This window comes from Fundulus heteroclitus, unplaced genomic scaffold, assembly GCF_011125445.2.
Source record: "Fundulus heteroclitus isolate FHET01 unplaced genomic scaffold, MU-UCD_Fhet_4.1 scaffold_39, whole genome shotgun sequence".
Lineage (NCBI taxonomy): Eukaryota > Metazoa > Chordata > Actinopteri > Cyprinodontiformes > Fundulidae > Fundulus > Fundulus heteroclitus.
In genome coordinates this window covers 796,722-818,808 of record NW_023396803.1, presented here as the reverse complement: position 1 = coordinate 818,808, position 22,087 = coordinate 796,722, and the positions used below count along the sequence as shown (strand labels likewise).

At 41.7% G+C, this 22,087-nt stretch overlaps 1 protein-coding gene across 5 annotated transcripts in view; it reads right to left on the bottom strand.

The window, feature by feature from the left end:
- The window catches only part of faap24 (FA core complex associated protein 24), a 76,279-nt gene that overhangs the window by 51,191 nt on the left and 3,001 nt on the right, over positions 1 to 22,087 (bottom strand). For all 5 annotated transcript variants that reach the window (XR_004929083.1, XR_004929082.1, XR_004929084.1 and 2 more), the window contains exons 2-3: positions 14,291 to 14,433; positions 13,066 to 13,221 (exon numbers count right to left, since the gene is read on the bottom strand). Coding sequence is in view for 1 of the 5 variants with exons in the window: in XM_012856864.3 (XP_012712318.1) it covers positions 13,066 to 13,221; positions 14,291 to 14,433 (299 nt within the window). In the remaining 4 variants the exon portion in view is untranslated. The remainder of the gene's footprint in view (positions 1 to 13,065; positions 13,222 to 14,290; positions 14,434 to 22,087) is intronic.

Here is a 22,087-nt window from a genome sequence, read left to right as displayed (position 1 = left end):
TGGCATACTTGTTGCCCCCCATCTCGGTGCCTCTTTCCAGATTCATTAAATCAAAATATGTGACTAAATACAACTTACAATAACCATTTATATTTAAAACTCTTCCAAATATTCCCAGGTTTATCCAACTACATGGCAGAATCAATAACGAAGCCCTGATGTCCTCAAACGTGTACTTTATCTTTACCAATGCTGTGCTTTGCTTCAATTGCAAAAAAATGTCAAATTTGCATGCCTTATGAATCTAAAGACGTATTTTTGACAATGGCCAGTTTTCTTACAAAAGTTGTCATAGACGTTTTTTACTGGGTTCCCCGTCATCTTGCGTTCTTTCAAATGAGTGCAATATTATCATCTTACCACTAGAGGTTGCTGGTAGTGTCTACTAATGAGGCCAGTGGGTTAAAATTGAAAAAAATTAAGTATCAGGGGTAGAGAGACAAAAATGCAATGTCCCCGGAGGTGGACGCAGGGTCTCAGGTATTTCTTTTACATGATATACATTATAACAACACTAGATGCCGCCTAAATAACTGCTACTTTTTGTTTAGTTTTGCTTAGCTATAATGGCATAATTAGTGTTACACAAAATAATAGTGCTATTTTTTTGACTACTTCTACTTCTAGAATTATGATAAAGACAAATAAAACAGAGGAAGACTATTTACATTGGTTTTATTGTATAAAGATTTCCACACAGTCCATTAGTAAATTAATACAAACCAGGGGCATAACTAGACATTTATCATTATCAGGGACTTAGTCCACAAAATATTTCATCATTACAAGGGTAATTTCGTACACCAAAAATAGTAAGAAATTATTTAACATGTTGATGTGGGAGCAAAATTAATTTAATATAGGCCTTTGCATATCTTAAAGTTTAATCTGCTGTTCTTTAATAGTTGTACTAGTTTATACCAATAGTATATTAATTGAAATGTTCTCATTTCAATGATGAAATGGACAATCACTCAGGTTACAATTCAGTCTTGGTGTCACCCATTGTACTCAAAGTACAGTATTGGGTCCTCCGCTTATGTATAAAGGTTTATTGCACATTTAAACATTATTGACAACTCAATATTGTTAGGAAAATAATTAGTTGTCTGAAAGGATGTGGGTGAGAAAAAGCTGTCGGCTACACTTTAGATATATGATATAAGAAATGTGTTTGGAATGTTAAGATAAATTACATGATATGGGCTACACAGTTACTACAGCCCAGTTGTACATTTGTTGAAATTTGTAATTAATGTTTTAAATGCTGTCAGTGTCAATTACACTTTTAGTTCCAGTACAGATACAATACATGTATTTGCAGTCTCTTGAATGTATCATTTTGTTTTATATTACAGAGAGAGTATGTTAGATAAAAAAAATAGGGTGGGGTTTACCTCGGCACATGTCTATATCTTCAAAAGAAAATACAGGATAAATCTACAGACAACAGACAATTTTGACTATATTTGATTAAATAGGCAAGTATTTACCATCTGTCTCTGTTGCTGGTAAGTTCAAGTGCGAACCTTTTCAAAGTGGAATAAAAGTCCTAATTCGACATTCATCTGAGCCGGTGATGCTTTAAACATTGACAAACAGCATCTAGTGTGTTTAGCACTTATAAAATTTGTAGAAATGTAGCAATACAAAACCCACCCTGATGCTCAAGTCAAGCATAAAAAAAGGAGCATGTGTATTGCGTAAGACCAATGAAGCTTTGGACCAATAGTGTCCCTACCAAAGTTGAAATCAAACCTATGCCCTTGCTTTGTGGGATTAAAAACTCTCCATGGGTAAATCAAAACAGGACTGCAAAAAGCCTTCTATGCATTCTGCTGTTTTGAACTTAGTGATAATGAGAGTGGAAGATCCATCTAATCCATCTAAAAACAACTGATAGCCCAATACATGTTTTTTATTGTATTTCTTTTAACAAAAGTACATTCATAAAAAAGGCCAATTCATAAAATATCCATCCAAATATTTCCATTTTACAGGCTACTTTTACTGAAACATCATTACCAACTTTTAAAATTGAACTGTCAGAGCAAATTCATACACGATTGTTTTCAACAGCAGACAAACTGAACTAAAAAGACGCCATCGTCAAACTGAACTCACGTCAACAGGAGACGTCAACTGAAATAATAATAATAAAATAATTTAACAGACAACATATTCCAATTTACTTTTATTTGGCTAATTATACACAATTTAAACATATTGCTATTATAACAAACAAGCATTTTATTAGATGTTATCGCTTATCTGATGTATTTCAATTGTTTTGGCACTTTGTTTTACCTTGTGTTAAAGTATAGAAACGTGATTTTGAATATTCTTCAGGTTTTTTTATCATTTATTTCATCTGCATATGTATTTGTGTATTTTGTACTTATTAAATGTATTTTAATAATGTATGCCTTGGCTTTGTTATGTGTTTTTTGTTCTATTCCCTACTAGTTGTTTTTTTAAAAAAAATAAACTATTATTATACTACCAAAATGACGAGGTCTTCTATGGAGGACCAAGTCTTCCATATTTAAAAATTAATACAGAAATAAATAAATGCTCAATAAATAAATAAGCATACAATTAATTGCCACCAAAATACAATAAACAAATAAATGTAGGTAGAAATTAAATTATACAGTGAGAAAAAAATATATATAATATAATAAAATATATATATATATATAGCTCCTCACCCTATCTCTAAGGGAGAGCCCAGACACACTACAGAGAAAACTCATTTCGGCCACTTGTATCCGGGATCTCGTTCTTTCGGTCACGACCCAAAGCTCGTGATCATAGATGAGGGTAGGAACGTAGATCGACTGGTAAATAGAGAGCTCCGCCTTTTGGCTCAGCTCTCTCTTCACCACAACAGACAGGTACAGTGCCCGCTTCACAGCAGACGCCGCACCAATCTGCCTGTCGATCTCCCGCTCCATCTTCCCCTCACTCCTGAACAAGACCCCAAGATACTTGAACTTCTCCACTGGAGGCTGGCTCTTGGGACTTTCCTTTTTGACAAAGCTTATAGTTAGAGTGGCTCTTGTTATCCTGAGGTACCTCTGTAGTTATACTGCTATAAGCTTAGGCTACTGCAGGACATCAGGGCCTATATTTCTCAATCTACTGAGTTCTACTGCTCTCCAGTCTACTGTTCTCCAGTTTTGCATGACTGTTGTCATTACAGCTTTTAACTTTTTGTTCCCTCTCTTTTTTCTTCATAGTAGGTACACCTGGTCTGGCGTTCTGTTAGCTGTGGCATCATCCAGGGAAGACTGATCACCCGCTACTACCATCTAATGTAGAACAGATTACTGGATCAATGTGTGCTTCTGTGCTTCTTTGTCTGTCTTGTTGTGTCTCTGCTCTGTATTCTGTAACCCCCAGTCGGTCGAGGTAGATAACCGTTCATACTGAGCCCAGTTCTGCTGGAGGTTTTTTTCTTCCTGTTAATGGGGAGATTTTTTTCCCGCTGCCGCTTAATGCTTGCTCAGTATGAGGGATTGCTGCAAAGCCATGGACAATGCAGACAATTCTCCATGTGGCTCTATGCTTCTTCAGGAGGGAATGCTGCTTGTTAAGACTTTGATGCAATCAACTGGTTCCCTTATATAGGAATTTTTTTGACCAATCTGTATAATCTGATCTAATGTGTATAATCTGATTGATTTTGACTTTGTAAAGTGCCTTGAGATGACATGTTTCATGAATTGGTGCTATATAAATAAAATTGAATTGAATTGAATTGAATAGCTTACAGCATGGCTTGGGGCTGATCATTTTAAATATTCTAGGGGGCGCTATAGAGAAATTAGGTCACACCCACCAAAGTTTGTTATGGATTCCTGTCGGGGGTGGATAAGGATGCATCCAAGTGAGTTTTAAGCATTAAAATTAGCAGCAATGTTGTTTCTGATTAGCTCAGAGGGGTAACATAGCGACTGTTTACAGCAAAACATGACACTTCCTGTTGTCAGGCGGTGTGGCCTAAATTATGTCATTTGATCATTGGGCTTTGTAGGACACTCGATGATGATCAATCACGGAAAGTTTGGTCCCCCTGTGTGTTACTGTGTAGGAGATTTAACAGTTTTATTTTTTGTGGTGAATAGGTGAACTTTGACCCCTGCTAACGCCCCTTCAGCATGCTCAAAACCTCACCGTTTTGATAAATTTTAATTGGCCATGCCTTATGATCAGACTGCCCGAGTTTCAAGCCGCTCGCTCAAAATCTCTAGGAGAAGTTCGATCAAATACCAATGCTATAAATGTCAAAAATGAGGTCAAATTACGACCTTAAATCTAAAATGGCCAACTTCCTGTGATACTTGCACTATGACATTAATTGTAAATTCTGAGCATCTTGGTGAGCTCTACAACTGTACCAAATTTCATGTCTCTACGATGAAGTAAGTGAATCGCAAAGGGTCCTTTGAAAATTTCTAGGTGGCGCCGTTGAGGCAGAATAAAAATAATAAGAAACAGTACAGAAACAATAGGCCTTCGCAGCGCTTCGCTGCTCGGGCCTAATTAACACTACAGAAACAATAGGCCTTTGCAGCGCTTAGCTGCTCGGGCCTAATTATATATATCTCCCTCCCTGGGCTGCCACCTTACCGTGGTGGAGGGGTTTGAGTATCCCAATGATCCTAGGAGCTATGCTGTCAGGGGCTTTATGCCCTTAGGGTCACCCAAGGCAGACAGGTCCTAGGTAAGGGACCAGACAAAGAGCAGCCAAAAAAAACCTTATGATGAGTACGATTAATGGACCTTGTGTTCCCTCGCCCGGATGCATGTCACCGGGGCCCCACTCTGGAGCCTGGCCTTAAGGTGGGGCACGTTTGCGAGCACCTGGTGGCCGTGCTTTTGCCCATGGAGCCCGGCCAGGCTCAGCCCGAATAGGAAACATGGGTCCCCCTTCCAATGGGCTCACCACCTGTCGGAGGGGCAAAAGGGGTTGGGTGCATTGTACAACGGGTGGTAGTCGAGGGCGGGGACCTTGGCGTTCCGATCCTCGGCTGCAGAAGCTGGGTCTTGGGACATGGAATGTCACCTCTCTGGTGGGGAAGAAGCCTGAGCTAATGCGCGAGGTTGAGAGGTTCCGGCTAGAGATAGTCGGACTCACCTCGACGCATGGCTCTAGAACCAGTCTCCTTGAGAGGGGTTGGACATTCTTTCACTCTGGAGTTCCCCCTGGTGAGAGGCGCCGAGCTGGAGTGGGCATACTTGTTGCCCCTCATGTCGGTGCCTGTACGTTGGGGTTCACCCCGGTGAACGAGAAGGTGGCCTCCCTCCGCATACGTGTGGGGGGACGGACTCTCACTGCTGTTTGTGCGTATGCACCAAACAGCAACTCGGATTACCCACCCTTTTTGGAGTCCTTGGAGGGGGTACTGGAGAGTGCCCCTCCTAGGGACTCCTTCGTCCTTCTGGGGAACTTCAACACTCAAGTGGGCAATGACATTGAGACCTGGAGAGGCGTGGTTGGGAGGAATGACCCACCTGATCTGAACTCGAGTGGTGTTCTGTTGTTGGACTTCTGTGCTTGTCATGGATTGTCCATCACAAACACCATGTTAAAGCATAAGGGTGTCCTTATGTGTTCTTGGCACCAGGACACCCTAGACCGTAGTTCAATGATCGACTTTGTTGTCGTTTCGTCTGACGTGCGGCCGCATGTCTTGGACACTCGCGTGAAGAGAGGGGCGAAGCTCTCCACTGACCACTACCTGGTGGTGAGCTGGCTCCGATGGTGGGGGAGGAAGCCGGTCAGACCTGGCAGGCCCAAACGTATTGTGAGGGTTTGCTGGGAACATCTGGCAGAGTCCCCCGTGAGACAGAGCTTTAATTCCCACCTCCAGGAGAGCTTTGAACACGTCCAGAGGGAGGCGGGGGACATTGAGTCTGAGTGGACCATGTTCCGAGCCTCTATTGTTGAGGCGGCTAGTCGGAGCTGTGGCCGCAAGGTTGTTGGTGCATGTCGCGGCGGCAACCCTCAAACACGCTGGTGAACAGCAGCGGTGAGGGAAGCTGTCAAGCTGAAGGAGTCCTATCGGGCTTTATTGCCTGTGGGACTCCAGAAACAGCTGATGTGTACCGGCAGTCAAAGCGGCAGGTGGCTCCGCTGGTCGCCAAGGCAAAAACTCGGGCGTGGGAAGAGTTCGGAAAGGCCATGGAGAAAGACTTCCGTACTGCTTTGAAGCGATTCTGGTCCACTATCTGGCGTCTCTGGAGGGGGAAGCAGTGCAGTACCAACACTGTTTATAGTGGGGGTGGTGTGCTGCTGACCTCTACTCGGGACATCGTGCGTCGGTGTCCCACCAACACGTCTTCCATTGCGGAAGGACCTGGGGACTCTGGGTCGGGTTCTCCCATCTCTGGTGCTGAGGTTGTTACACAGCTCCTCGGTGGCAAGGCTCTGGGGTGGATGAGATTCGCCCTGAGTACCTTAAGGCTCTGGATGTTGTGGGGCTGTGTTTGTTAACGCGGCTCTGCAGCATTGCATGGACATCGGGGGCAGTTCCCCTGGATTGGCAGACTGGGGTGGTGGTGTGTTCCAATTACAGAGGAATCACACTCTTAAGCCTCCCCGGTAAGGTCTATTCCGGGGTTCTGGAAAGGAGGGTCCGTCGGATAGTCGAATCTCGGATTCAGGAAGAGCAGTGTAGTTTTTGTCCTGGAACACTGGATCAACTCTACACCCTCAGCAGAATCCTGGAGGGGACATGGGAGTTTTCCCAACCAGTCTACATGTGTTTTGTGGATCTGGAGAAGGCATTTGACCGTGTCCCTCAGGGGATCCTGTCAATTCAATTTCAATTCAATTTTATTTATATAGCGCCAGATCATGAAACATGTCATCTCAAGGCACTTTACAAAATCAAGTTCAATCATATTCAATCAATCAAGTTCATCTGCCTTGAAGTAACAAATGCATGGACTAGTTTTTCAGCATCACCCCTGGACAGAATGTTTCTAATTTTGTCGATGTTCCGGAGGTGAAAAAAGGAAACTCTGAAAACCTGTTTAATATGGGATTTAAATGACATGTCTTGGTCGAAAACAACACCAAGATTTTTAACTTTATTACCAGAGGCCAAGTTAATGCCATCCAGATTAAGTGATTGATTAAGAACTTTATTTTTTGAAGACTCTGGCCCAAAGATTACAACTTCTGTCTTGTCAGAATTTAAATGCAGGAAATTTAAAGTCATCCAGCTTTTGATGTCATCAAGACATGACTGCAGTCGAAGTAACTGATTGGATTCATCAGGATTTATGGATAAATATAGCTGAGTGTCATCAGCATAACAGTGGAAATCAATCCCATGCTGTCTGATAATTGTGCCAATCGGAAGCATATATATAGTAAATAGAATTGGTCCAAGGACTGAACCCTGTGGTACTCCACAAGTGACCCTAGAGTTTGAGGAAGATTTATTTTTAACATGAACAAACTGGAATCTGTCCGACAGATAAGATTTAAACCAGCCTAATACTTTTCCCTTAATCCCTACAGTATGCTCAAGTCTTTGTAGGAGAATATTGTGATCAACTGTCTCAAATGCAGCACTGAGATCTAACAGGACAAGTATAGACACAAGTCCATTATCTGAGGCCATGAGAATATCATTGGTGACCTTCACCAGAGCTGTTTCAGTGCTATGATGAGCTCTAAAGCCTGACTGAAACTCCTCAAGTAGGTCTTTACTTTGTAAATGTTCACATAGTTGATTAGCAACTACTTTCTCAAGAATTTTAGATAAGAAAAGAAGATTAGATATAGGTCTGTAATTTACTAACTCATCTTGATCAAGAGATGGTTTCTTAAGTAAAGGTTTAATAACAGCTACTTTAAAAGCCTTTTACTAATCTATCCATTTACCAAGGATAGATTAATCACGTCTAAAATAGGACCACTGATCAGAGGGAATACCTCCTTAAACAACTTGGTTGGGATTGGGTCTAACATACAGGTAGAAGGTTTAGATGAAGCTAAAATTTTAGATAGCTCAGAAAGCTCTACTGCTTTTAAACAGTTCAGACACTGCGCAGGTTCTAAGGATTCCTCCAATGCTGCCTCACTTACTGAGGATGAGGTAATCATGTTTGGGAGGATGCCAATTATTTTATTTTTAATGGAATCAATTTTATTTATGAAGAATCCCATAAAATCATTACTGCTAAGAGCTAAGGGAATGGATGGATCAACAGAGCTGTGGCTCTGGGTAAGTTTGGCAACTGTACTGAAGAGAAATCTAGGATTATTCTTATTCTCCTCAATTAATGATGAAAAATATGCTGCTCTAACTCTGCGAAGGGTCTTGTTATACAACAATAGACTGTCCCTCCAGATTAGGTAGGATTCCTCTTGGTGTGTAGAGCACCATTTTCTCTCCAATTTCCTAACATTGTGCTTCAAGGAACGCAGCTCTGAATTAGACCAAGAAGCCAGCTTCCTGTGAATAATCACCTTATTTTTCAAGGGAGCTACATTGTCTAATGCATAACGCAATGACGAAGTCATACCGTTTACAAAGACATCTATTTGTGAATTGGAAGAAACAACATTGCTGCCATCTACAGGGCATTTCTGCAATACGGAAGATATTAAAAAGGGGACAGACTCTTTAAGTTTTGATACAGCATTATCTGATAAAGATCTACTATAATGGAACCCTCTTTTGGGGGTGGAGAACTCAGTTAGATTAAACTCAAATGTTATTAAAAAATGATCAGATAGGACAGGGTTGTGAGGAAATACTGTTAATTCTTCACAATCAATGCCATATGTCAGCACAAGGTCTAAAGTATGGAGCCAAGAGTGCGTCGGTTTATGCACATTTTGAGCAAAACCAATTGAATCTAGGATAGTTTTAAAGGCTACACTAAGGTTATCACATTCTGTGTCAACATGGATGTTAAAATCACCCACTATAATAACCTTATCAGTATTTAACACCAAATCAGATAAGAAATCTGACAACTCATCCAAAAACTGAGTGTAAGGGCCTGGTGGACGGTACAAAACAACAAACAGAAGAGGTTTTATTGCTTTGCAGTTTGGATGAGGGAAACTGAGGGTTTAATGTTCAAAAGAACTGTAGTTATTAATTGGCCTGGGACTAATTAATAAATCAGACTGAAAGATGGTTGCCACTCCTCCTCCTCTTCCCACAGATCTGGGAATGTGGAAATTTGAATAATTGGAGGGAGTTGACTCATTTATACTAACGTAGCCAGGTTTCTGTGAGAAAAAACAAATCAATCTGTTTATCAGAAATCAATTTGTTAACTAACTTTGGAGGGAGAGACCTTATATTTAATAGACCACATTTAATTGTTTTATTTTTAGGTTCAAGGTGAACCGTATTGATTTTTATTAGGTTTTTATGATTTGTTCCTTTTAGATAAGTTTTTGATCTGTTAAGTTTTGGCCGTTGGAAAGACACCGTCTCAATAGGATAATGGATGGGTAACAGTACAGAAGCTGCAGAGAGGTGTGTTAAACTACGGCTCTGCTTCCTGGTCTGGACCCTGGGTTGTCGGCATTTAGGAGAACTAACAAATCCGGCCAGATTTCTAGAAAGAAGAGCAGCACCATCCAAAGTAGGATGGATGCCATCTCTCCGGATCAGACCAGGTTTTCCCCAGAAAGTTCTCCAGTTATCAATGTAGCCCACGTCGTTTTCAGGACACCACCTAGACAAACATGTCATCTTTGGTCAGATCAGGCAGGGGACCAGAGAAAATTACGGAGTCCGACATTGCTTTAGCAAACTCACACACTGAAGCAACACCAACTTTAGTGACCTCCGATCGGCGTGACCGGGTGTCATTACCGCCAGCGTGAATAACAATCTTACTGTATTTACGCTTATCCTTAGCCAGCAGTTTTAGGTAAGATTCTATGTCGCCCGTTCTGGCCCCTGGCAGGCATTTAACTATGGTCCCTGGTGTCTCTAGTGCCACGTTTCTGACTATTGAGCTCCCAAATCACCAGGTTCGGCTTCTTAGCGGGTGTGTCGCAGAGTGGGGAAAATTTGTTAGAAACGCAGACGGGTTGGTGGTGAACTGGGGGCTGAAATCTAGAGCTATGCTTCCTACGAACTGTCACCCAGCCGGCCTGCTTACCCGGCTGCTCGGGTGCTTCTGGAGGACCACTAAGTGAACTAACACTAGGTCTATGTGGCTCCGCGCTAGCAGAGGGGCGGCTATCAGCTGGTCTTTCCATAGCACGGAGCCGGGTCTTTAATTCTGACACCCTCGCCTCCAAAGTCGGACTCGTTTCTGGTGAGAGTATATATGTAGCTTGTAGGTCCTGAAAGGGGGAGGGCGGGAGGCAGTGTCAAGTGTCACGGCCCTGGGCCTTGTTGATAAGGCTGATAGGGAAGAAACTGTTCTTGTGGCTTGAGGTTTTGGTCCTGATGGACCGCAGCCTCCTGCCAGAGGGAAGTGTCTGAAATAGTTTGTGACTGGGGTGCGAGGGGTCAGCCACAATCTTCCCTGCATGCCTTAGAGTCCTAGAGGCCTACAGGTCCTGGAGAGATGGGCCAGTTTATAGCCCATAATTCAGCATAGTCAGAGGAAAGTGTCACAAAGAAATCGCATAATATGGCAATGGCCTAAAATGTTAACAGCGGGCAAGATAATGTTCATAACATTAAATCTGGCCAATATGTGAACCAGAAATCTCAACACTTAAATGCCCATCAGTGAATACCTGATCCTCACTGCAGAAGAATTTTCTCCTTCATGTAGGATACGGCCAGATCAGGATCAATGAAGGATTTCTTCTCTCTGAAAGTGATGCGGAATGTAACTGTAAAGCAAAGTCCAAATTTGACATCCTTCGTATTTTTAAGAAGCTGTCTCGCCTCGGTAAAAGCTGTGCGCTTCTTCGCCACTTCTGGAGTGAAGTCAGGAAAGATGTGTACTTGCTTCTCCTTGTAGAACATCTTCATCTGACCTGAAATGCGTAAGATGCAGCCCTTCATATCCCTGTTATGTATGCGGATGGTGAATAGTCTGGGGCTTTCTCCTGCACAGGGTTTTGGTGCCAGTTAGCGATGTCCAGGGTCCAGACGTGGAGTGTCCTCAAAGTCCAAAATGTCCTTCAGCACATCGGCACAGAACTGTTGTGGGTCTCTCCCTTCCTCTCCTGCCCTCCTCTATTCCAATCAGACAGATATTATGGCAGTGTCTGCTACTCTCCAAGTCCAAGCACTTCTCCATCAAGTTGCACATTTTTGATTGCAGATGTTCCACTTTAGTTTCAAGAGTCGTTACTGTTGAGTTCCACTCGGTAAGTTGGTCAAGGTCATCGACACGCTTAGCACACTGTGCATTAGCAGCCTGCAGAGAGCAGACAGCTGTGTACAACTCTTGACGGATGGAGACCATTTCCTGACTGAGGGCAGCTTTTGCACTTCTACTGCCCGACATGCTTTAAAGCAGGAACCGCTCTGTGTAGACGTAATATTTTCCACCCCACTAAACCAACTGACGATATATAACTTCAAGACAAAGTTATAGCTTAATTATCAGAATGAAGCACTCTTATAAACGATTCAATTGAAAGTTGCATGCAGAGCTCCAGTACCTTGCATCCTCACATGTCGAACACCCTCTAGCGATCACGGTCATTTGTTTTAAAGATATACTAAACATAATAAAAAGGCAAAATTAAATAAAAGGCACTTAATTCAAGCTAAAGCTTATTTAGAATATTTTTATCCAATTCTCATTTCTGAATGAAAACCAGCAACACATTAATGGTTTTCACAGTTCTTAACCTCCAGATAATTCAGTTTAAATTAATTAATCACCATTTCATTGTATACTAAAGAACAAACAAAATAGACAGCATTCCTCAGGGATTTCTAAAAGAGCCTAAACATTTTCTTTAAAAGAACACAAAAATCAGATAAGAGGAAACAGGAGCATTAAGATAAGGTGGAGTTTGGTAACTTAACAGCTTCAATTTTAAAGCTGTGTAATAGTCTGATGGTTTTGATTCTGATATTGCAGTCCTACTGTCATATTTGCAACATTCTCAGAGGGATGTAACAAATATTTCACCAAGTTCCAAGAGCATTGCTGTACAGGTTCTGAAACAGTTCCTGAGGGTATGGACAGCTTAAAGTCAAACAAAAGTATACAATCATTTTCATGTAGTATTCTTAGTATGATGCATTGGTGCAATCATAATTGACATATGCTACATAATAACCTCCTGACGCCTCCCACCCAAAACATTCACAATCAAATACTATAAGTAATCATCTAGCATGGCGATTATTAACTGAACCAGAAGCCCAGACGTGACATACAAACTGCACCAAGGAGTCTAACCACATCTTCCGATCATACTGCAAGCTGTCAGTCAGCATTTTCCCAAGCACTAATTTCAAAAAGTCATTAAATTCTGTGTACAAAATGTCTTTAAATGACATCTAACCCTCATTTGTAGGGTTGCCAACTGTCACGTATTAGCCGTGATGTCCCATATAGGACACTCTTTGTCCCGTATCTTGACTGCAGACTGTGATTGCAAACACTAGATGGAGCTCCTCGCCTTACTTACCTAGATCAAAATAGGGAGTTGAGTTTAGAATGCTTTGTGCTGCTTTGCTTCTCCGACGGATCAAGTTTAAGCTTGGATCTATATTGCATAATTGTATTCTGAAGCCTGGTGCAATTGGTACGTCACAATTTCAAATATTCTCGCATGATTTGAGAGACAGGATGCCAAGATGGCAGCGCCTGTGAAAACCACATTAAGGATAAAAAAATACAGTTTTAGTTTACACAGGTGCGGATTGGTACAAAATTACTTGTGATAATACATTAAGTTTACCGTTATATTCTGAATAAAAATAAAAAACATTTCCAGAGGTTTATTTGACTTTAATAAACTTCTCAGCTCCCCCAATTATCCTCTACAGGCACCATTAGTCTGACTTTTTGCAACTGGAGCATCTGCACACAGACAGTGAAAGAAACATGGCTGTAGGTCTCAGAGCCTAATTAATATTTGATACTTACAATTTGAGTGATGAGCTGTGAGGCTTCTGTTTGCCCACTGACGGGAAGCAGAGACAGACCCAAGTCAAACACCACAAACTTCTGCACAGCAGAGAAGTACTGCTCACTGAGCCTGGTCCTCTCCACTAATACTAGCTCCTGGAAACTGCTACTGGCCTGAAAAACACAAGGACAGCAGTATAGACCAAGGGAAGGTTCTCATAAGCCCCTTTTCTACCAGTCCTACTTGATTTTACGCCTACCCTACTCTGCTCTGCACTGCTCGGCTTTACACGGAATGGGTTGTTTTTCAACCAGTATAATACAATAAAAAAGTAAATAAATCAATCTAAATAAAAATCTGATGATAACATAAAAGACAAATGTTTGTTCATTGAATAATCTGCACTTTCCTAAATATTGGCGCAAGTCATTTTTTGCCAAAAGTTATGTTTTTGCCTAAATTAGCTTAATAACCTGTTTCCATATTATTTTATGTGTTTTCTGAAAAACCTGAAAAAAAAATTACCTAGTCCCTTATTTTAGGAACTGACTGACGATAAGCAAGTTTGTGTTGAATATTTTTTTAAGGATAAAACATTCCACCAGCAGGGCTGCACAGTGGCACAGAGGGTAGCGCTGGTGCAATGCAGCAATAAGGTCCTGGGTTTGAGTCCTACCCTTGTCCTGGGTCTTTCTGCATTGGGTCTACATGTTCTCCCTGTTCATGCGTGGGTTCTCTCCGGGTACTCCGGCTTCCTCCCACAGTCCAAAAAACATGATTGTTAGGTTAATTGGCCTCTCTAAATTCTCCTAAGGTGTGAGTGTGTGCATGAATGGTGTACTCCATCTCTCAACCATTGACAGCTGGAGATAGGCACCAGCACCCCTCGCAACCCCACAAAGGATACCTGCCTGCACAGGTATTGTGTGTGTGTGTGTGTGTGTGAGAGAGTGAGTGAGTGAGTGAGTGAGTGAGTGAGTGAGTGAGTGAGTGAGTGAGTGAGTGAGTGAGTGAGTGAGAGAGAGAGAGAGAGAGAGAGAGAGAGAATTCAAATCAAACTCTGCTCAAGTCCACTCAGTTTGAGGTGAACAAAGTGAGGCGGAACACGGGCTGGCCCTGGGGAAAAAGACTGTTGCTAAAATGCTTGCAAACGGGCAGAGCAGAGTAGAGATCAGCCAAACCAAGCCGATGGAAAAGGGGATATTAAAGTATACTGTGGCACAGCTCACTGGCTTCACTTACATTTCGATAGCGAACCAGTTTCCTTTTGTACCCATTTCCTGCTATTATGTCACACTCAAACACGTACAGAATGCACATTTTATTGGGAAGATGGAAATCGGCCACGCCCAGCTCATTTTCAAAGAGGATTTTCACACCTCCATCTGTAGAAGAAGTTCAGTGGGGTTAGCTGGAGGCTTTTTTTTACCACTCTGAAAATGTAACATAGTTTAACCTGATACACAGTAAATTCCATTAATCAATTTAAAAGTAAAAAAGTCTTTATATAGATTTATTAAATACAGAAATTGTAAGTGTTCTCTCCTTGAGAAAGCCATTGCTAAAAAGCTGGCTGCTCAGATTATCATTTCCAAGCCTATAAACAGAACGTTGAGCTGAAGGAAAAAGTGTAGTAAAACAAGGGAAAGTAAACTGGTTACTGCAAGCTCGTCAAAATGGGTGCGCAAACCCCACTCCAGAGTTTTGGTGAGATTCACAAGGTATGAGCTGCAGTTGAAGTAAGACCTTCCAGGGCAACTAAACACAGATGTAGCCAGGATATAGAGTAAAACTGTTGCGTTTCAATTCGGTGTATTTACGTAGCATCAATTCCAAACACGTCATCTCAAGGGATTTTACAAAGTTGACTATCGAATCATCCAAACAGATTGGTTGGGTTTTCTATCTAAGCAAACACAGGAGATTGCATCGACTCATTCACTTGCAGCATTCACTCTACCTCGATGAGCATGGAGCGGACAGTCGCTCAGGGATGGAAATCATTTTTCTTCCCCCCACCTGCTGGTGGCTGGTGGCAAAATTTTGTACCAAGCACTCAAACATTTTACCAACCACTATTAATTTTACATGTATAACATTTGCCTTGGCAACAAACACCCATGGTATACATAAACATATACCGTATTTTCCCGACTATAGAGCACAACCTAATAGAAGCCGCACCCACAAAGTTTTTAAAAATAAAATTGGAAATGTACGTATATAAGCCGCACCGGATTAAAAGCCGCTGATATCGACTGAACTGATTACCAGTACCTAGTGTAACTGAACACAACTGAACTGATTAGTTTTGGAATGGTGGCTGTAGCATAAAAGTAAAAGTGCTGATCAAACAAAACAGAAAAGTTATTGATTGGTTTATTCATCGTCCTCCTGCGCACTGAAACCACTGAAGTCATCTTCTTTGGTGTCGGAGTTGAACAGCCTCAGAAGAGCTTCGTCACATACCTTTTCTGTGTCGATGTCAGTGTTGCTCTCTGTGTCGCTGTCATCCCAGGATGAAGCTGGCTCTGAAGCTGCGGTGCCCTCTTCACGCAGCAGTCCAGCCTTTCGGAACCCGTTGGTAATCGTAGATTCCTTCACGCTGCTCCACGGTGTTAGGATCCACTGACAGACATCAGAAAATGATGCTCTTCGCTTGCGGCCAGTATTTGTGAAGGATTTTTCGCCGCTAGTCATCCAAGCCTCATTCACTGCTGCTTTAAACGCTCCATTCACAATGATGTCTAGGGGTTGTAAAAACTTTGTTGTACCTCCAGGAATCACAGGAAGAATTGAGTTGGTTCTCTAGATTACTGCTTTCACTGAATTGGTGATGCGGGCCCTCATACTGTCCAAAACAAGAAGTGCTTTTTTCCGGTAAAAAAAAAGTCCTCCTGGGCGCTTTCCGTAGCACTCTGTTAACCAGTCCTTCATCAGACTTTCTAGCATACAATCCTTTCTGGTTGAATTTAACCACAATGTCCTTCAGGAGTTGGTCTTTCGGCACAATTTTGTGTTTAAAAAAAGACCATTGGGGGAAGCTTCTTTCCAGAGGCTTTGCAGCCCAGGACGCAGGTGAAATGTGTTCTCTCGTGTCTGATGGTTTTCACCATGATGGATGGTGTCTTGTTTACAGTCCTGGTCAGAGGCAGATCAAATGTCAGTGGCACTTCATCCATAATTATTAATGTTGTCTGGTCCTAAGGCGTTCTCCGCAATCTTCGTTTCAACAAATTGTTGGAAATTTCAAACTTTTTCCTGATAATCCAGGGGGAGTTGCTGACAGAGATTAGTCCACGCCCTGATGGAAAAGCTTTTTCTTCTCGTCCGTTTATTTATTTTTTTTTACTTTCTGCTAAAGCACCCCCTGGGGGGTGATGAAAAATCCACAGAAAGCCGCATCTCATAAACAGCATGGTTCAATACATGGGGAAAAAGTAGCGGCTTATAGTTGGGAAAACACGGTAATATAAACTTGATACCTACAGACTGAAGTCTCTTGGAGAAGAGATAAAACGATCCAACAAAAAAGAATCCATGCAGAGGACCTATCCAATTAATTATTACTATTATTATTATTACTATTATTATTATTATTATTATTATTATTATTATTATTATTATTATTATTATTATTATTATGCACTTGGTAGCATCACTCCTTAACAGGACATTTAAATTTTTTGGCAATATTTCATTAGTGAAAGAAGAAAATTCTAGGTGTCAGAATTGGAGTCCGCCCCTTAGCTAGCGCAGAGCCAGAGAAATTAGCTTCACTTAGCGCTCCATCAGCAGTACCCGAGCAGCGGGTAACAAGGCCGGCTGGGTGACGATACGAAGGAAGCATAGCTCTAGATTCCAGACCCAAGGACACCGCCAACCCGTCTGCGTTTTTTTAAGAGATTTTACCCACTCAACACACGGAAAGTCGGAAAGCCGACTCTGGTAATTGGATGCTTCATAGTCAGAAACGTGGCATTAGAGACACCAGCAACCATAGTCAAATGGCTGCCAGGGGCCAGAACGGGCGACATCAAATCCTACCAGAAACTGCTGGCTAAGGATAAGCGTAAACACGCCCGCGGAAAAGGGGGGGGGGGGACGGGTCAGTTGTCCTGGGCCCAAAACAGAGGGGGGGCCCAAAACTGACAATCTGACTGACCTTTAAAATGGTCAGTCAGAGTGTCAGTCAGCGCGCAGCTTCATCCAAAGTCTCTGCGTCTGTGTCACAGCATGTTGCTGCTCCCCCTCCCCTCTCGTACATGGCTCAGCGGCGCCAGCCAATCAGCACGCAGGCTAAGCCTGGCCCGCCCACTCAGCTCTCTGGTGTCTCTCACAAACAACCGCGCTGTGCTGCTCAAACTCAGAGAGAGAGAGAAAACAGAAGTGGAAAAACATGAAGAGGGAAAGAAGCGCAGTTTGGCTCTATTTTAATACCGTAAATGAAATCAAGCTGTATGTTTTGTAAAAAGCCGGTTAAATTCAGTGGAAACCAAAAATTTATCTAAGCACGTGAAAAACCATGGGCAAGAAAACGTTGAGCGACAAATGGAGAGAGGAAACGAAACTTCTCTCATTGCCCCGACAGACCCACAGACTGACGTCACTGACTGAGGCGTTTCAGTCCTCCAGAAAACATCCAGGTAGATAAGAGTGGTCATCTTCAGCAGCAGTTCATGTTAACTTTCAATGTAGATATTATTATATGTTACTGGAGCCCACATAGAAAATGTAATTAAGGGTTAGGGTTAATGTAATCCTTTATTTATCCCACGACTGGGAAATTTATAGGATTAAGGCAACAGGCAGGTGCACACAACACAGACAAAATTACATAAGGATTGAAAGATATAAGAGGTGGATTAGGAAAAAAACACTATGAATATTATTATTATTATTATTATTTAATTGTAATAATAAAATAAAAAATCACAAAACCAGAAAGGTCAACAGTTTCATGATACATCAAGCTTAGGGACTGGCTAATATACAACAGGTGAAAAAAAGCCATATTTTGGCTGCAGTGCTTGCTGTTCTCTTATGAAGAAAAGATCAACTAGTGCACTAAATTCAATAGATGGGTTGAAAATATCCAGTATAAAATACAGATATTTCCAGGGCATGAAGTATACAGTTAAGTTGACTTTTTTTGGTGTGTGTGTGTGTGTGTGTCAGTGTGTGTGTGTGTGTGTGTGTGTGTGTGTGTGTGTGTGTGTGTGTGTGTGTGTGTGTTTGGTGGCGGCAGGTGTATAGGGGGGCCCAAAAAGACTGCGTTGTCCCGGGACCTAGCAAAGCTGTCTGCTGGCCTGAGCGTAAATATAGTAAGATTGTTATTCACGCTGGCAGTAATGACACCCGGTTACGGCAATAGGAGGTTACTAAAGTTTTTCGGTCCATAAACCACAACGGATTATAAGAGGCACAGTGAATTAAGATTACCATAGGGTTTAGAGCTTTCAGTTATTCAGCCCTATATCTTTGGAACTCTCTGCCCCACTACATTCAACACTCCACTTCCATAACTACTTTTAAAACTCACTTAAAAACTTATCTTTTTAGACAGGCATACTCTTTATAATTTTTAAATTTAATTTGATTGTAAGGATCCCATCCTTTCTCTTGTTTTCTTTTATTTATTCCTGCTCTTTGTTGATTCAATGTTTATTGGATTGAGTGTTTTATTGTTGATTCTGTAAGGTGACCTTGAGTGTTGAGAAAGGCGGCTGTAAATAAAATGCATTATTATTTGTGTCTTTGTCCACATATAAAGGTGCACTGGATTATAGGGTGCACTAAATATTCTTCCCAAGTGTGTAATATCACTCCGCCCCTTCACATACACAGTTCTCTCCTGTAAGAGAAAGCTATCCGTCTCCGTCGGGAGAACAGAGTAGAGACTACGCTCCCGTTTCTAACATAAGACCAAAATAAACATAACTTTTATATTGAATTAACTTACTAAGTTAGGCGCAGGATACCTAAAGGGGCCCACATACTCGGGCGTACTGTGTGCATACTGTGAGCTTGGCGAACTTCGCGCTGACTCTCCGCTGACATTTTACCCTTCATAGTCGAGCATACCATTGCCTACATTTCTTGGGGCAAATTCCTACAATTCCCACACATTCTGCCAGTGGGAAAAAGCGGCAGAACAGATGGTAAAATGTGTGATTAGTTAGCTGAGCATCATGAGCTATTTCTTTTCCAGCAGACTACCACCTGTTAGTGAGAACAGAGAGGGACCACGATGTTGTGTGTCCTTGTGTCCGCCTGCTTGGAGCAGCTCAGTGCATCAAGTTTGGTGTCACATATAAAACAGTTCAATGTAAAGACTTCTTGCCACCAAGAAGTTTATAGTGTCAAACCACATACACGGTCGTAAAAATTGAGCTCGGCAAGTAGTGCCTGTATGCGCAGTCCACCTTGAGTACACGCGGACCTCCAGAGAAAACTATGCCCGAGTATGGGGGGGCTTTTACGTTGCTGTCAGGCAATTTTGTAGACAGCTCAGTGGTCCAATCAGGTAGTGACATAGAGAAATCCTACCTAATCTGGAAAAACAGTAAACTGTTGTATAAAAAGACACTTCGCAGAGTTAACATATTTTTCATAATTAATAAAGAATAAAAATAATCCTAGGTTTCTCTTTAGTATAGTTGCCAAACTTACCCAGAGTTATAGCTAGGTTGAGCCACTCATTCCCTTAGCAGTAACCACTCTATGGGATTCTTCATAAATGAAACTGATTCTATTAAAAATAAAATCATTGGCATCCTCCCAAACACCATTGCTTCGTCCTCAGGAAGTGAGGCAGCGTTGGAGGAATCTTTAAAACCTGATAAGTGTTTTGACTGTTAAGCCCCAGAGGAGCTCTTTATTATCTAAAATTTTGGCTTCATCTAAATCTTTCAACTTGTATTTTAGGACCAATACCAACCAAGTTATTTAAGGAAGTATTCCATTTGAAGAGTTTCTGTAAGGCTTCAGAGCTCATCATAGCACCAAAATAGTATTGGTGAAGGTGACTAACAATATTTTCGTGGCCTCAGATATTGGACTTGTGTCAGTAGTTGTCCTGTTAAATGTCAGTGCTGCATTTGATATAGATGATCACAATATTCTCCTAGAAAGACTTGAACATACTGTAAATATTAAGGGGAAAACATTAGGCTGGTTTAAATCTTCAATTTGTTCCAGTTGACCGTTTCTTCATGTTAACAATAACTCTTCAAATTCTAGGGTCACTTGTGGAGTTACCACCGGGTTCAGTACATGGGGCAATTCTCTTCCGATTGGTAATATTATCAGACAACGTGGGATTAATTTTCACTGTTGCGCTGAAGAAATTTAGCTATATTTATCCATAAATCCTGATGAATCCAATCAATTACTTTGACTACAGGCATGTCTTGATTACATCAAAACCTGGATGACTTTAAATTTCTTGCTTTTAAATTCTGACAAGACAGAAGTTGTAATATTTTTTGCATTTGTTACTTCAAGGCTGGACTACTGTGATTCTTTACTATCACGGAGTCCACATAATGCAGTTCAAAGCCTTCAGCTGATCCAAAATGCTGATGAAAATATTTCTCCTCGTTTAGCTTCCCTTCAGTAGCTTCATGTTAAATCAAGAATAGAATTTTAAATTATCCTAACGTATAAAGCCCTTAATAACCAAACTCCATCATATATCAAAGATTTTATGTTCCTGACAAGAGCACTTCGCTCTCAGATTGCAGGTCTGCTGGTGGTTCCTAGAGTCTCTAAAAGTAGAATGGGAGGCAGATCCTTTAGCTATCAGGCTCCTCTCCTGTGGAACCAACTCCCAGTTTTGGTCCGTGAGCCAGACACCTTGTCTACTTTTAAGATTAAGCTTGTAGTTGGAGTGGCTTAGGTCTTCCTGAGCTATATTATTTCTATAGTTATTTTGCTATTGGCTTAAGCTGCTGGAGGACATCAGGGTCTATTTTTCTCACTCTGCTGAGTTCTTCTACTTTGGCTTTTTTTGTTGTTGCAATTTTGCATTGTTAGCTGTTATTTCAACATTTAACTTTTTGCTCTCTCGGTCTATTTTCTCTTCCTAGTAGGTACACCTGGTCGGGCATCCTGTTAGTTGTGACACCATCCAGAGGACACAGATTATCCGCCTTTGCCATATAACATAGAAAGGATTCCTGGATCCATGTGCTACTGTGTTTTTTTTGTATGTTTTTTATCTGTCTTTTTATGTGTCTGCTTTGTCTTCTCTAACCCCCAGTCGGTCAAGGCCGTTGACCGTTCACACCGAGCATGGTTCTCCTGGATGTTTTCCTTCCTGTTAAAAGGGAGTTTTCCTCTCCACTGTCACTTCATGCATGCTCAGTATGAGGGATTGCTACAGACAGTCGTCTGCATCATCAATGAAACCCCTTGACGATGCAGAAGACTTCCATTGTGGCTCTATAGACCAATTCAATGTTATTGTTTTGATCTCGGGTTTTTCGCGCATGCGCACTTGACTGGTAGGCAAAAGGCGAGCACAATGGCGGACGAAAACAAAGGAAACGACGAGTTCTCAACACATTTTTGTTCTTTAGATAACATATCACAAGATCGTTATAAGAGTAAGTTGATGGTTGATGGTATCAGATTGCCAGATCCATACAGCAAAAGCCTGAAGGGATGGAGCAAGTCTGTGAAATGCTGGCCAAGTGTTCCGTACGGCGACATATACAGCTACCTTATCAACACGCCAGGCCAGTACACACGACAGAGCATGAAAGCCATGAAATAACTTGACGGCTACAATTATTTCATATCGGGACATGGTCAGACATGTTTGTGTAACATACTGGAGAAGGACACGACTGTGTGCTTTGTGAAAGCCAAGGTGTCCCCATCCCAACGGGCCGACAAGCCACATGAGCCATGGGTGTGCCAAGAAGCAGGGATACGTTGTAGCTGCACATTGTACATGTAAAGCTGGATAAGTGAACAAAACATTTTTCCATAAATTTATTCAATCTATATTTTTTCGTATATGTACGTATATTA